General features: G+C 37.6%; 1 protein-coding gene across 2 annotated transcripts in view; it reads right to left on the bottom strand.

Moving 5' to 3' along the window:
* FAM83B (family with sequence similarity 83 member B) overlaps window positions 1–17240 on the bottom strand; it is a 55592-nt gene that overhangs the window by 12889 nt on the left and 25463 nt on the right. The window contains exon 3 of one of the 2 annotated variants that reach the window (XM_072855184.1): window positions 5808–5972. In XM_072855184.1, the coding sequence (XP_072711285.1) occupies window positions 5808–5972 (165 nt within the window). Of the gene's footprint in view, window positions 1–1177; window positions 1293–5807; window positions 5973–17240 lie in introns of those variants that run through there. The other variant, XM_072855185.1, reaches the window with a different exon arrangement.

Here is a 17240-nt window from a genome sequence, read left to right as displayed (position 1 = left end):
TAAATGTCTTGCAAATGTGCTAGAAACATAAAACATAAAGTTTATCTCTTAATTAGATAAACAAAAGAAGTATTATCTAGAAGTGCTGTAAAATTTTAAAAAGTAAAAATTTTAAAAGTGAAAATACAGGTGGATGCTTAGGTCTACTTTCAGAAACAGCTAAAAAAGAGTCAGTAACATTAACAACCCAATTTGCATTATTGAATGGGAGGTTAACATAATTTTGCCTCTCTACCTGCTAATCACTTTTGACAATCTAGCATTGTGTCTTTCAAGCTTTCTGCACTCCGATTAGAAGTTTTCTTATCAATGAAAGTCAATTTTCCTGCTTTTCCAGTGTGGTTTTTGTTGAACTTTGAACAAGCCAATCCCACTGAAGAAAATTATTATTTCTCCGGCAGCTACTCAAGCTTTAAGTAAAAGTAATTAAATAAAATATTTTATTTGAAAGTTAAATAGTGTGGAAAAAAGTAATTCCTGAAAATGAAAAAAAGAAAATACTGGAATTTACCCATTCTAAAGATTATCACAATAGTAAGCCCTTATTTACTATAAAGTAACATTTCATGAATTAGTCATGAAATTTGCATTTATTTCAGTGACTGTTTTACCCAATTCTATATACCATGTAATAATATTTGTACATCAGATTTATATTTAACTATATTAAATTATATTTATGTCATTATAATTTGAAAAATGTAACTTGAGAGGCAGCTTATACATTTTCAAATAACCATAACAAGTAATGCTGGCCTAAAGACATGCCAGTTGAACATATCAAATCTTACTAAGATAATGCCTGATCGGTATTGGACAGGATATCGCTTGGGAATCTGGAATGCTGGAGGCACAAGCAAGGCTAATGGCTTGCAAATTACCATACGATGTAAAAAAAAGCTTTGCCTTAGGTACTCATAAGTTGAAATATAATTTCAAGTAGGCATATCTAAAAAAGGAATAAAATTTACATTAAATTGCTGTTTTTTTAAAAAAAATCATTGTCACTGCTTCCTCTGTTCTCCTTTTTCTCTTCCTTCTCTTCAGTATTATTTCTCCTGCAGCTTTTCTATCCTGCTTCCTTAATCCTCCCAACTCTCCCTGTTTCAGTAGGTCATCCACTCAAAGACAGGAACATGGCAGCATTGAAAAGGCACGTGCCAGAGATCATGCTTACCTTTCTCACATAACATTTCCTTTTCCTCCACAGTTCATCTGGCATTCTTCACCTACTTCAAACCCTCTAATTAGGCGCCAGGGATGCATACTTTGAGTAATTGCCCAAAATACAGACAATATTTGAGGATATATAATAACAATGTGTTCCACTTAGGATTAGAAGCAGTAAATATACACGTACTGAATTGCAAGCCCCATTTGGTATGCAATGCTGGGCTTCACCTTCCTACATGGTTTCATCCTCAGATTACAGGACTCCCCTGCTAACAGCGCTAACAGTAGCGTGTCACTGATCACTGCAGAAGTGTTATGCATCATTGTGGGTAAAGCAATAATGCCTTCATGAATCCTGAGAGGAAAATCATGGGCAAACCATAAACCACACATCATGAAGGACTCCAGCTGGCCCGACAGGACACACGAAAGTATGTAAATTGGCCATAGCGAGTCAAACGTAGTGTCTGTCTGGTCCTGTAACCTGTTTTTTGTCAGTGACTGCTAGTGGATGCATATAGAAGAATAATTTAATCAAGGACTTGATGTTTTAGGAGGTTTTTGAAGCCAGACACAGGATCTTCTCCCTCCTCCAAAAGCAGGGTGTAGGACACTCAGGGACATTTAAAACATCCAGTGGCTGCAGTTTAAGGATGGCCATCAGGGCTATCCAGTTAAATGACTCCCAAATGATGACCAGGAAACAAGCTCTAACCTCTTTTTATGTACGATTGCACCGCTATCTTCCCAGAGAGAGCCACATAAGCATGATTTAAAATTTTGAAGTATAATTCAACATTACACATTTATTTTCATCAGTAAAAACCCTCCAATGAGATAGATAAGTACAGTGAACATACTGGTCTCAAACATTTCATCTCAGCACTTTTTATTTGTAGAGTCTGTTTTTATCAGTGTTCAATTACTCACCCTGTACTTGCTGTCAAGAAAATGCACACAGAAGAAAATAGATGTCTACCTAATACTTAGCCTAACAGTTTTAAAGGAAAAAAAGTAACATTTCTCATATTGTTCATCATTACCAATATTATTTATTATCTTGGGCCTCTCTTCTTACTAAGAGATAACAGTTGGTGTATAAATGCTAAGTAGTTTTCAAGTTCACGTCTATTCTGACCCTCGAATCTGATTCAATGACCACTGAAGACAAAATCTCAATGACTTCACTGAAGTCTGGAGTCCCTTAGCACAGAAGTTTGCTCACAGATACATCGTGCTGTGCACACCTATTTAATAACCAAATTTGACTTAGACTTGGAAGTACTGGAAAACTTTTGATGATTTTGATAACACTGGTGAGAAATAACAGGCAGCAATCAGGTCTAAAGAGCAGCTCCTACTATGCATTTAAGCATGCATATCTGGGAATAGACTTCACAAAAGGAAAGTAAAATCAATTCATTAGTGGTTCTATTTTCTCATTCATGCAATTCATTAAAAATACTGAGAGGAGTATCAGGCAATAAACAGTTCCTGACAGATTGCTTTCAATATCCTCCTGTAGCAAGATGATTCTTCATTATTGCCAGAAAAGTAAAAATAGGTTTCTGCAGAGCATGGAGCCTCTGCCACATGCCTAACCTCATATCAAATAAAACACAAAGATCTGGCATCAGCTCAGGAGCTTGATTGACTTCTTAGGCATTAAACAACATTGCCTATACTGGTTCATTGTTTCTAACCCAAAATTAAGTTACTGCATTGAGCATTTTGGTGGTTCTGGGGATTGTTGTTTCGGTGCTGCATTTTGCAGTGCAAATCTATTCCATAGTTTGCTGCATCACCTGTCAGTGACAGAAAAAAAGGCATCTCTCAAAAAATTTAGCTAGTAGTTTTTGAAAAATCACCTGACAAAAGTCAGAATCTGTAATGATTCTTCATCTTTCTATGCAAAGGAATTGCTGACTGAACAACAAGTCAGACTGGAGAAAAAGTTAATCAAAAGAAGCTTAGATAGAGATGAGAAAAAAAGAGAAACATTAATTAATGGGGAAAATTGTAGGACAGTTAGGAAACAGATAAATGAAAGTGGGGAAAGAGAAATTGGAAAGTATAAAAAAGGAATTGTTTATTTGAGTTGAGTTCCACTGGTGATGTTAAGGTGAACATTAAGTAAAAACCAACCCACAAGAAGAAATGCTGTAGGAAAGAATGAAAAAGCTCCCAGTAAACCCCTGATTTCATATTCTCCTTTACAGAATCCACATAATAATCACAGAATATATAGTCACTCCATTTTTTCAGTTATATTTTTCAATAGCAGGAAACATGTCCTGATATGCAGTCAGACTACAGATGAGAAAAGCTGTCTGCACAGACATTTAATGTAGATTTATGAATAAAATCCTCTTTCTTTTCCATACAGACTACTGAACTGTAAATCTGAATTCAAAAATACAGTCTCACTGATCACGGCATGTCATTTTTTACTGATCCAAAGGAAGAGAAAAAGAGCCAGAGAAGGCATTGAGTCAGAAAAGCTTTACAGAAACCCCTCATCATGAGTGCACGGCATGAGGAGCGTCCGCCATACTCCTGCAAGATTGAACCAAATCATGCCAGAGAATAACAAGACCAGTGCTGCTGGTGCTACATCCTGAGGAAAAGAAACAGATCCATACATCTCTGTCCTCCTCCTGCTTTCACTGAACAGAAGGGGAGGACCAAGAGCCAGGAGTTAATAAAAAGTTAAAGATGGCTTGTTTTTTATGAACCTTGAGACAATGGGAAAAAAGGAAAGGGAGAAAACTTCTCCAAAGTACTGACTGTTCTTACATAGTCACCATCAGTTTCTCTTCATCCTCAAGAAAGGCACAGGAGAATTACTGTGGGAGTAGTAAGCTTCTATTCCCAGGGCAACAGTCACTGGGAGTAGCACTTGGATGAGAAGACCATTAATTTGAACAGCTTTATTACAAGCTAAACTGGAAACCCAGCACACAACACTCTTTGGCATATATTTTTCATTTTCTGATCAACCTTGAAGTATTCTAAGTAAACCTTGCAGAGTAAAGATGTATTTTATTTCTCCCATCGTTACGAAACAGAAACATGTAATATATAATGTCACTGAAGAGGCCAAGTCCAAACCTCTCCAATCCACACTAATCCGTACAAAATCCACTCTAATGTATGTACATTAGTTCTTTCAACCACAGTATAAATGCCTGTAGGTCTATAAAACCATATTAAAAAGACAACCTTGAACCCACCCAAAAGAAGTTAAGCTTTCGAAACAGCTGTAGATACACATTGCAGAGAATTGATTTGCAAATGCATACTATGGCATTTTTTGAGATATCACTTGAAATGCATGCTCCTTATTTCTTTTATTTTGGGAGGATAAAACACATGCCATAAAAAGACATACACCATTTTTGGCAACCTCTATGGCATAGTTAACCCAAGTAATCAGCAAATGGTGATATCTCAAGCTGCAGAGTATGGAAATATTGCTAAATACTGACTTCATGAAGGCAATCATGACCAGTGTTTACAGACCCACAACATATTTTTAATGTTTTCTTTCCAAAAGTTCCCATATCTGTGTATTAGGCCACCAGAGGGCCATCCCACACACTCATCCACAAGAAACAAGCATGGAAAGTGGTGTGGGAGCACTTTTAAGAACCTACGTCAACACTCCAGAGCAAAAACTGGTATAAAATACAGGTTTGCTCCAAAATTCTAGCAAAAAGACTTCTTTATCCTCACAAATACACCACACCTCTATCTGATCTTTGGACTGGGTTCTTAAAATGCATGCTGCTAAGAAAAGCTTTCATAGTATTTTTGCCAGGAGCAAACATAGCCTAACTAGTTACGGAAACAAGGAATTGCAAATGGAACTAAATGGAAGTTCAGCCAAAGCAGTGCTCAGAGCTTTGCAAAGAAACTCTGACAATGTCCTTGGAACTTCTTCAGTGCTATCTACAGTACAGTAAATCTAGAAGTATTTATGAAACATTCATATCAGGTCAGTGCAGCTCATGGTTTGTATTCTAATCCCTGTTAAATATTAGGGCGGCACAGGACATCTTGCGAAAAATGCAAATGTTAGTCTTCTTGTTATCTTTCTTAGAGGATAAAATTACATATTTCATGTATAAAAGTAATACTCTGAGACATGATGCAGACAGACATGATAATATAGATTTCAGGAAAACAGTAATAAAATAGAATCTTGGGCTTTTAAAAGTATTTTAATAGAAAATAACTTTAAATAAAAAGATCATAAAATGAAGTATGCAATTAATTTACATGAGCTTTATGACTATTTGCAGGCTACTTTAAGAGGAAGCAAAATGAAGCTGTTTTTCAAACATGTAGTATTCCTAAATACATAATAATGGAAAATTATTTTATAAATAATATATGAAAAATTATGTCATTCTATCAAATACTCTTGTTTTGACACAGGAAAAAGATAACAATCTTTCTAAAGAGAAAAACATTTGTAGAGAAGGTTCTGCTGAGAGCTTACCTATTTATACCTCTTAGTTAATTTGAAAAAGCAGTATTTGATAATCACTTTTTGAATAATAGTCCCTTTTCAGTAGGTTGTGGAGGAATGAGTAGTGAATGTTCACGCACAGGCACACAGGAAGCCTTACCCTGAGCCTCTGAACTTGACAGCCTTGTTTCTCCGTCATTTTCAGAAAGTGACTGAAGTTTGACTCATCAAGCAGGAGATACACTGCAATCCCTCTAGCAGATGCTTCCACAATTTCTCTAAAGATATCCACATCTGTAAACATATCCATAACAATGGCAATGACCTGAATAAAACAGAAGAGACACAAATTATTGTATTGTATAAACTTATATATAAAACTCCTCACTGAACCTTGCAACTGGGCAGCTAACTAATATTTTTTACACATCAAAAAGTTATAATATTTTCCATGTGGTACCACTTAACCTGGAAGGCTTTTCAAGACCACTGGATCTTCTTTTTGAAAAGTCAGGTGATTGCTTGTGTGACATTTGTCATAAGTACCAAAGTCTGTCAAAAAGATTGGTTATCCAAGGAAAAGGAAATCCAGTGGAAGAGAAGGGAAGGGGAAACAGCAATATGAATACAGTGGAAAATTAAACCATCAAAATATAACTGCAGTGTGCATTAAAAAAAATCAGATAACATTTTTGTACAAGGGAGTTCTTCATCTTTCATCATCTTCTCTAAAGATAATGGCTCAAAAGCTTGAAGGAGTCAATAAGCAGGCATTGAAGAGCTGGAGGAGTTGAGGACTTCAGGTTCCATACTGATTCAGCACTCTTACTGGGATAAAATCCCTCAGCTGGTGAGAGCTTGGTTCAAGAAGATTAGAGTGCTGGACACCAGCTACCGATGCCCTTCAGCCTATGGGGATAAAGTAAGTCCTTCTGATTGGGAAAAGCAATGTCCCGCTTATGGTATTTTGGAGATGATAAACTACTGACATCTCATTAGCAATTTGGGAAGAACTACTATTGAAGTGTTAGAGGAAATAACAGAGGGAGAACAGGTATCTGTGTAACTTTTAAAGATAATATTCTTATCCACTAGAGTCTTCATGAAAAGTTCCAATAAGATGTCTCAGGTGCAAATTCAGCTCAAATAAAGCCTTTCACAGGTATCAGAGCAGGCTTGATAGTGAGCATGCTTTACTGTTTTCACTAATCTTTAAACTCTCTGTACCTCAATTTTAATGGTGTAACTGTTAAGTTACAATCACTCATCTTATTCCAGAACTGAAACATTTACCTCACTCACTAAATTCGGTAAATGCTTTTTGCACACAGCCAGGTAAAAGTTATGTCTCCAGTCAGTTGTCTGAATGTGCTGGTTTTGGCCGGGATAGAGATAATTTTCTCCATAGTAGCTACTATAGGGCTATGTTTTGGATTTGTGCTGAAAACAGTGTTGATAATACAGGGATGTTTTAGCTATTGCTGAGCAGTGCTTGCACAGAGTCAAGGCCTTTTCTGCTTCTCACCCCACCCCACCAGCCAGTAGGCTGGAGGTACACAAGAAGCTGGGAGGGGACACAGCTGGGACAGCTGACCCCAACTGACCAAAGGGCTATTCCATACCATATGGTGTCATGCTCAGCATATAAAGCTGGGGAAGAAGAAGGAAGGGGGGGACATTCGGAGTGATGGCATTTTGTCTTCCCAAGTAATGAGTGATGGAGCCCTGCTTTCCTGGAGATGGCTGAACACCTGCCTGCCCATGGGAAGGAGTGAATGAATTCCTTGTTTTGCCTTGCTTGCGTGTGCGGCTTTTGCTTTCCCTATTAAACTGTCTTTATCTCAGACCATGAGTTTTCTCACTTTTCCTCTTCTGATTCTCTCCCCCATCCCACCGGGGGGGAGTGAGCGAGCGGCTGGGTGGGGCTTAGCTGCCGGCTGGGGTTAAACCACAACACTGAATTACCTTTTTGAATCCTACCTGCTTAGAACTAAAAGACCCATTTATGCCAAACATACTTAAAACACTAGAAATATTAATGAGAGGTGACCTACAAAAATAAAAGTAAAATAACAATGTCATTAGGAAAAATAAAAAACCAGCTCCTGAAGTAGCAAAAAGGACGTGGCCTTACCATAACATGTAACCTGGCAATAAAAAGAGTGTTTACAAATCCACCAGTCAGAGAGGAACTGAATAGCATGAAATAATTCAATTCTTTCAAAAATCTTAGGTAATATGCCCAGGTACTACCTCATTCATTTTATTGACTTTTTGAAAATAAAACCTAAATGTGATTTTTAACAGTACAAATTATATTTCTTTATCTAAATTTGAAAGGAAAGACTGAAAACCACAGAAGTCTATCTTGACTCTAAGGACCTCATCACTTTCAGACTGCACCTTCTGCTTGGTCTTATTTCTGAGATGCACAACATTAACTGAACACAGCACCCCTATTTATTCATCTGTCTTGTTTTACTTATGCCTGAGCAGAAATCTGCCAAGACAGATCAAGTGTCTTAGGTAAAAAGACCAAAGAAGAAAATCTGTTCTCAAATATTCTGTTGCATTACCTGTGTCCCCCTCCCTCTGAACTCCCTAATTTCTTCTTAACCTTTCCTTTTCTTCAGATCTTTTAAAAATAGTGCTCATTACATTCAAGGATCTATTTAAATGTAAGAGAGAAATCCTGAATGCATTCATTAGCATACACTAACATGAATATATGAAACATTCAAAAGCAACAGTAGAGCCTTCAAAAATCATTCTAACATTTTCCTACAGCAGATATCGAATTTGTTTGCAGCATCTGTGGCTGCAAAGGTTGATATACTGGAAATATACAGAAAAGAAAAAACAGGAATGAGTAATAAAAACTAAAAACCAACACTGACTAGAATGGCTATATCTATCTTTATGAAGAGGGAAGGAGAGAAATAAACACATAAGCAAGCAGGCCTGTAAGTTGGTGGCATGAGAGGGATGCATGTGCACTCCTGTGCAGATATATCGTAACTTGGGAATGAACAAATCCTCTTTGTCTTCACTAGTAGAATTGTTCTTAAACCATTTAGCTTATTAATTTTGGAGTTAATTCTGCAAAGCATCAAAGTAGTCTTGCAAGAAAAAGTAGGTTTCACTTCCAGAGTTGGAATAGGGATTACATTTTGAAACCTAAAGCTTGTGCTAGCTGAAAAATCCTCACCAGATTTAAAGACATGTACACAAAGCTACAGCTGTGATCTGACAACCAACTGGACATCCATTTCTGCATTCCCCGGAAATCAAAGATGACTCTTGTTGTATGGCCTCATTAGCCTGCCCATTGACTCTTAGCAACACTCAATCTAGTCAACCCAAACATAATTAGGCTCAATTGCTGGAGGGAGAAGAGTGAGAAATTTGAACAATGCATATGATATACATTCATAAGTAAAAAGTCATTCACGGTGATAAGGTCACTTCTGTATACTGATTTCTATAAATCAGACTAGTTGTTTGATCATAAACTGTAGATTTTGATGCAGAAAGAGTAAATTCCATAAATGTCATAGAATATTCTGTCTTTTAAATGTATCAAACTTCCTTTAATTTTTTTTTGGGGGGGAGGGGGTACACTTCCCCATACATTTGCCTACTTTACAGCAGAAGGGAGTATTAAGCTTGGGGAAAGAAAAAGCCAATACGGTATACAGGGTCCCAAGTTTTGATTAATTAAGGAGACCAAGAATAGGCAGTTACTTCAAAAGAATTATTCTATAATGTGTATCTACCTTTAATTAAAGCTGTATAACAGCTGCAGGATCAGTTACTTGCTGCATCACGTTGGAAAAAAAGATTTCACTACTGTGTTTTTACATTTGTTTTTGCAATTGCAGAACTAATTTCCACCCTGATACTTATAAGAAGAAGCCACATAACAGTGAAATCCAGCAAGGAAGAAGAAACTGATAGAATTCAAATTGCAGAAAATAGGTCAGAAAATTGCCTGTTCCACAAATTCTGTTTCGTTTGGGCATAACAACACTATCCTGTGTCAAGAAAATGCCCCAAGGCAGAACACTCCGGTGTCGTACAGGAGGCTTCCTTATAAAATGCCATTTTCTTTCCAAAGCATATTTTTTTTCCAAAATGCAGAGGTCTTTTCAAAAACAAGCACCAATGCTTTTATAGGAAATACAAAGGCCATCCAACCATGCAGGGGACATTGGATGGGTGCAGCAGTTTTGTCCTGAAAGCACCAGAATTCTGGGAGAACTTTCCAAACCTTGAGAAACAGATTATCACCCTGACCAAAAATGACCCTCAGTTGGGAATAATTAAGCATTTTACACTTTCAGGGCGGAGAAAATAGTTGGCGGAGCAGATACTTGCTGTGCATAATATCAGATAACACTGATGCGCACAGCAAGAGTGAACTACCACCACCTGATTCGGTATTAGATAGAAGAACACATTTCAATGATCAACTAAAAGTGAAGACAGTGCAGAAAACAATTTTTATACTAGTCTTCTTCCCCCCCAAATAAATTTAAATAATCTTAGATTGTTGCTACTAATCTTTTCATCTTATCTGCCAATTCTTTTCTTAAAGTGGTAAATGCTTTTTAAGGTTAAAATTTTGTTTCAATGGCATCCTTACAGAAGAAGAAAATCTGCTGAAGTTAATAAAGACAAAATTACTCCTAATAAAGCCGATAGTTTAATCAATTTAAATGAAGGCACCAGTAGAGTCATATTCTATTATTCTTACCACTATCTTGACACTAAGACTACGGTTTGCAATAGAAAAGTAAAGCTTCACACATTACTTTAACATTTTAGAAACACGTAAGTATAGGAGAGAAAAGTATAATTTTGTTGAATAGCACTATTTTTATGCAAAATTTTAAAACACATTTTTTCGGTAAGCTGATGTATTTTATTTAATTTGCACAGTATTGAGTAAAGTAACATTTTACAACTCATTATCTCTAAACGATCAGATCATTTTAATATATAGTTCTTTTAATTCTTTAAAAGTTTTTAATAATCTCCAAGTTCAGGAAATCACTCACTCCTACATAAAATACTAGTGACAAGATTAATGAAAGACAGACACACACATATTTTGAAGGTTAAAATAAACAGCTATAGCTGAAATTTCCTGCAAAATTATGCAGATTCTTGCAAAACAGGAGCTTAAGTACATGGTAACATGACACCACACTGGATATTATGAGACTGTAAATGGAGGCTGATGCTCAGTTCCGTTATCTGTCATGCTACAGGGCCAGTCGTTGCTCCTAGGAGTTGCTAGTTTGGGCCCATTCACATGCATTATACTTGATTAAATGGTTCTCACCTTCAGAAACTAACTCTATTCAAAGGCTTATATAGAAAGAAGTTGCCAATCCCAACAGTACAAATATCACTAAATATCTCCTGAGCATGTCCAGGGGAGGGACACCAAGATGTTCAGATGTTGGCCCTGTTCAGATATTGGCCTGTTCAGATGTTGGCCCACCAAGATGTTCAGATGTTCAGATGGGGAGGTCCACCAAGATGGCTGGAGCACTTGCCCTGTGAAGAGTACATGAAGGAGCTGGGTTTGCTCAGGCCGGAGCAAAGGTGGCTTCAGAGAATCTTACAGCAGTCCCCAGTGCCTTACAGGGAAGGCCTTGAGGAGATGAAGCCAGGTTCTTCACAGCAGTGGCAGGACACGAGACAATGGTCAAACTTGAAACAAGAACAGTTCTGACTGGATATAGGGAAAAACTCTTATTTCCACAAGGACAGCCCAGCAGTAGAGCAGGTTGCCCAGAGAGGTTGTCCAGTCACCATCCTTGGAGGTTTTCAAGACCCAATGGGATCAAGCCCTGAGCAACCTGGTCAGATCCTATCGCTAGCCCTGCTTTAAGCAGGAGGTTGGACTGGAGACCTCCTGAGGTCCCTTCTAACTGACCAAGTCTGAAATTCAATGGTTCTGAGATCTCCACTCCCATCATTGTCAAAATCCAAGCAAATTTTGCCATGTTTGGTAGTAATTATACACTTTGCTGTGAGGCTTAAAGAAAACAGAGACTATTTCCTGCAGGAAGCAACTGCTTCCGGGTCAGGTTTCACTAAAGAGACACCTACCACTCTATCAAGAACCTAGTAGGGAATAACACTAAAGACCTACCCTACACTGCAGGAGTATTGATTTCTTGTAACCTACATGAAGCTTACTTTGGGCATGCTATGTCAAAAATCCATATTGCTGTGCAGTGCTTTTGACTGCCACCACCCTTCCTCACCCCAGGACCGAAGAACCACATTTCAGATAGAAATGTTAACTCTGTTTTCATTGACCTTTTCCCTGGTACTCCAGTCAAATTCCTTTTCACAGATCTCTGTTTTGGGGAGCATCTCCTTGTGGCACAGGCTCGGTGCTGTCTGAATCTGGCCTTTCTCAGACAGCAGGCAGACCACGACGCTTGCAACAGTGCAGGAAGAAGATATGGTACTGCATACCTTGCTGCTAGTAACAGGAGGCAGGCAGCACACTGACTGGGTAGGTTTCAGGCACCATAAAAGAAAGAGAGGCAAATTTTGTGATCAGTGCAAACAGCCTTCCCATTAGTAAGCTATATAATACGTCCCACAAATTATTGCGTTTTTTTTAAATTGTGTTATGCTGTTGTTTATAGTTGAGGGTCTAGATCCAGTTTATGCTTGCTGCAATTTGTATTAGCAGCATCCTAATAAATCACCTGGTGTCATTACTTTCTGGCACTGTTGCTAACACCAGAGTGCTTCTAAGATGACAGTCCATTAATTTCATATTAATTTTCAAAATGGAACACAGCACTGAAACGCTTTGCACAACACATCCTTCCATTGCAAAACATACTTTGAAACCATCGTGAGTTGCACCTGAATATTCCAGGTCACCTTTGGGCTGGCTGAATTGCTGAGGTCTTACATAGCAAATGTAGTAGATCAGAAGTCTTGAAATAAAGTGCCAAACAGCAGTATAATGGGGGGAGCCCTGCTCTGTAAATAAAGCCTAGATATAATAATACAAATGATAATCAAACATCATGATCCATTCTCCTACAATTTCTGTGGCAATGTAATGGAACAAATACTCAGATGATTTACACTTATGCAACTTCCATGAAGTTAGTGTCACTACTTGTAGTATATTATCACCAACATCGGCTCCCTGAGATCATATTTATTTAACTTGGCTCTGCATTCAGAGAGCAACAGACCATAACCATACAGTGTACTTCGAAATGTTCTTCCATTATCACATTCTTTAAAAGCAATTTAATTAACTACAGGGTGAAGTCTGGCACTTCACTGTAACAGGCAGCTACATAACCTCAGAGGAACCTCTCCTAACCCTCACTATTCTCTTTTCCTCCTCCTGCTCCAACAGAACGTTTCCACCATCAATTTGAGGACACTCAAAGTGTACAGCTCAGAACCAAATACATCTTCTGTTCTGATCACCAAGCCTCAGTTTATCATGACACATATCACCTACACAATGTAAGCATTTTAAGGTGAAAACTAAGTTTAAATGGAATAAAAATTAACTTCGACATGTACATTAGCAGCCTTCAATAACCTCAACAGCTTCTCTCTGTAACAAGATGTTAGACATGCTCAACATCAATGAACATTCATAAGAAAAAAGTCACTGTCCAGAAAACAAAAGGTAAACTAAAATTCTAGAAATCTCCTGCAAAACAATATGGAAAACCAATGCAAACTATTCTCAGAAAATTATGAATGCAGGCAACCACATAAAGCACTACATAAATAGTTTAACTGTGCTTAACTATGTAGCCCACATGGTAAAGCCTCACCTGTTCTGTCCAAGACATATAAGAAAGATGTGTGGTGGGGGAACTTTCTAGCTATCAGTAACGGGGAAAAATGTTCTGATTCTGCCAGCAAAGAATGATATGGAAGTGAAAACAGCAGCTCTGAAGAAGGATGTGATTTAACTTTGAAATACACCGGGAAAATCCATTTTTTACAATGTACCATCTTCTAATAACTACCTGACAATTCTGCCTTTTGCTCAATTCGGCAACTTTTGTGCAGCTTACCATGTCTCTAAAAAGCAGATCAGAAGATCAGGATTAGCTCTTCTACAAATGAAACTAAAACCAACACAAAAGAAAAGTTCTCTGAAGCACAGATAAGATTGTTTTCTCTGAAGAGTGAATGTACAGTAGCCTTCTGCACTACCTTTCAGAAGGCTACTGCAGGCTGAGCTAGCAAGTCATACATGTACTGTCTTAAAATGACACCTTCAGTGCTACCTCTTCAAATTCACGCAACTGGAATTTTACAGGTGAATATCTTGCAAAACATATGGGAGTGAGCTACATTAATTCTATAAATGTGATCTGTATCTATGGGTTTGGTAGTTGTTGTTCTGGCTGAAGGATTAGTAAGAACTCAGCTTGAGCTGACTGAATTACAGGAGACACCACCTTGCTGCAGTCGGCAGCAGAGGTGATAATTCCTCTGAATCTTTACTTCCACACATGCAGAATCGAGTTTCAGCAAGTCACAGGGATGAGAGGAGGGAAGGGGATATTCTGGGGATGCTTCATGGGGACTTTCCAAGAAGCATTTATAAACCTAACCCTTGGAAGAAAGGATCTGCAAAGAAATGGCTGCTGCCCAGTGGCTGGTGCACCATAGACAAGAAAGGATTTACCTAAATCTGCAAAGAACAGTCACGCATGATTAAAGCAACAAGCATTCCTAATGTTCAGTTTTAACACTTTCCTTTCTGCTTGCAATGCTCCCATCAATAACTAAAGTGCTTTTGGTATTTAACAAGCAAGCTGTGTTCTGTCACTGTGAACAGAAGCGGGCAGACGTCCTACAGAGAAGCTCATAAGACAGCAGAGAAAATCCTTGGCATGATAGAGGGAACATGTTTGGGAGCTTACTCTGCCCTTTCTTCTCTTGCCACTGATGTCGTTGCTCTATTCTCAGTGCCATGTGGGCTGCAGCTGGTTGGGTAGCAGGATTTTAATATTTGTGTTTAGCTCTTCAGATTGTTCTTATTCAGTCGTTATTCTGGGAAGCTGCCAAGCTTTTTCCTGAGAAAAGCAAACAGAAGGGAAATGCCAGGATTTCTGACAGCCTACAACTCAGCTACACCAGAATGGAAATTCATGACAAAAATAAAAGGTACTTCTCTGGCCTCCGGCTTTCTCTATGATGAATTTCAAAGACTTGCTGCTTCAGAAATAATTTTTTATTTAAAAGAGTATTAACAGCTTTAATATGTGGGTTTTCTTATCCCTTAATATTTAGGGAATGCTCCCTAAGGATTAAGGGATCCCTTAATATTTAGGGAATGCTCAGGCTACTTGAATTAATATTATAATGTTATACTTGTTATTTTAAATTTGTTTGTAAGTAGAAGTACTCATTTATTGATGTGTGCATTACTTAGTGACTGCCCCAAAACAAACAATGCACAACCATGTGATAAGCCTTAATTATTTTTTTTTTAAGTGCCAATAGTAATTAGAACTAAACTCTTAATAAATTTTACTTTTTGATCTGCTGTGCAGGATTGAAAACCTCATATGACAACCTCAGAGACCAGTCTCAGTTTTGAGACTTCCGCCAAATAATTGGAGTACTAGTAAGAGCAGTAGATGCTCCTGGCTAGCTTCTACCTGGCCAAGGGAAGTATGAGTCGACTAGCATACGGTTAAGAACTCTTTCAATAGTTGAAACTATGAATGGCTGCCATAAATTGCCGTACACAGCTAAGAACATGGGAAAAGACCACCTCAAACTCGGGGTGGGGAGGGAAAGCAAAAGGACAAAAACATTTTTAAAAATGTACTAAAATTGTCCATTTAAATTGCTCCTGCTTACGAATATTCTTCATGCCAAGGTAAACTAGACGAGATGCCAACACTTCTGAGGGCTCTTTCTGAGATTTTATTCAAGAAATCTTAAAATAATTTGCTGCTTATCAAAGAGTCAAAGTAAATGTCTGAGATTTCAGCTAATCTAGATAAAAATTCTTGAAAAGATTTTGGGCTTTTGCCACCTTTAAGAGTACATTTTGGTGGGGTTTCTCAGACCAGGAATAGAATGAAGTTCCAAGTCAGTCTGCCTTCCCACTGCTCCATTCAGTTTCCTCTAGAATCCTGTATAAACACATCGCCAATACTGAACCCCATTTCCTGAGAGTTTACATATTTAAAAACACTAGACAATGTATAGAAAACCACAATATTAATGAACACTTACAGGCTGTAGACTTTAAACTATAAAAACAAGCAACATTTCTTTAAGTAGACAACTTTGTTGGCATTTGTTAATTAGACACTTGGAAACAATGAAAGATTCTCTTAGTCAAAGGCAGATTTATAGGAAGAAGAGATGATTCAGACCCACTTTTCTAGACTAGGAAGAATAATTTTGCTTTTAAGTTTGCTTATGCAAGATCTGTGCACTGTTTGTCATCTTTGAGACCTTAATAGTAAACACATGTTCCTGAAATAAAATGAAATGGGAAAAGCTGAATATCTAATATTCATATTTTATAAATAAACAACATATTTAAAATTTCCTGCACAGGGTTCAATACTGCTGCTAGTATATATATATTTCAGACAAAAAAATTCCAATAAAACATAACTATATTGTTCAATTGTATAATACTGCCTGAAATCTCTTGTTGTTACTTACAGGAATGAATATGTACTACAGGTACATTAAGCACATAAGAAAAGAATCAAAAAAGAAAGGCAAGGACTTAAGACAGAGGTGGAAACAGAGCTTCCATAGTAGACACTGGAAAATAATGGATGTAGATGAAAATAAGTGTTTCAAAAGCAGAAAACACTTATTTTCTGTTTCTAAGCACAGGAAGATTTTGGTGGATCCAAGTCAGCACACAAACCTGATGTGTTTCAGAGCTGCTTATGATTCAGAAAGACAGACATTCGAATGCCTATATGCAGTATGTTAACCATAGTCCACAAGGATGACCTATCAAACATTTTTAGTATGCAGAAAAATAAAAACATACAGGTGTGGAGGACTGGTAAACCATGTACTGGTAAGTCCATGAGCCTTATAACAGGGTCACCTTGCAGCAAGTAACAGAACTTCATTAGAAGATCATTATTTTCTAACATAAGAGACATTGCATCCTAGAGAAAACAAATCTATTTTGGATGGCAGTGCCCAATTAAAAAATATATTAAATTGCCAGATTTCAAACTAGTGGAAGCCTACAGACCAACAAGCATGACCTGATTACACTTAATTCTGAGAAACAAGCCCTAATTATACAATTAGTTTAGTTTAGAGGAGGTTAGTCCTCTACAGACACTCAAAACTTCTTCCAAAAGGTAGATTTCATAATCCTAAGGAACACTGCTAGTGAAAGTGTCTCAGAGATAAATGTAGAAGAAAAAGAGGAATAAAAAAATGGAAGTCCTTGCAGAAGACATCGTTAGATGTCCACAGAACCCCAACCAAGACTAGAACGAATTCTGGTTAAAAACCTCCCCTAGCTCATGGTATAGCAAAGGTAATACCAAAGTGGAAAAAGCAGTCC

This window comes from Ciconia boyciana, chromosome 3, assembly GCF_034638445.1.
Source record: "Ciconia boyciana chromosome 3, ASM3463844v1, whole genome shotgun sequence".
Lineage (NCBI taxonomy): Eukaryota > Metazoa > Chordata > Aves > Ciconiiformes > Ciconiidae > Ciconia > Ciconia boyciana.
This window is presented reverse-complemented; position numbering and strand designations above follow the sequence as displayed.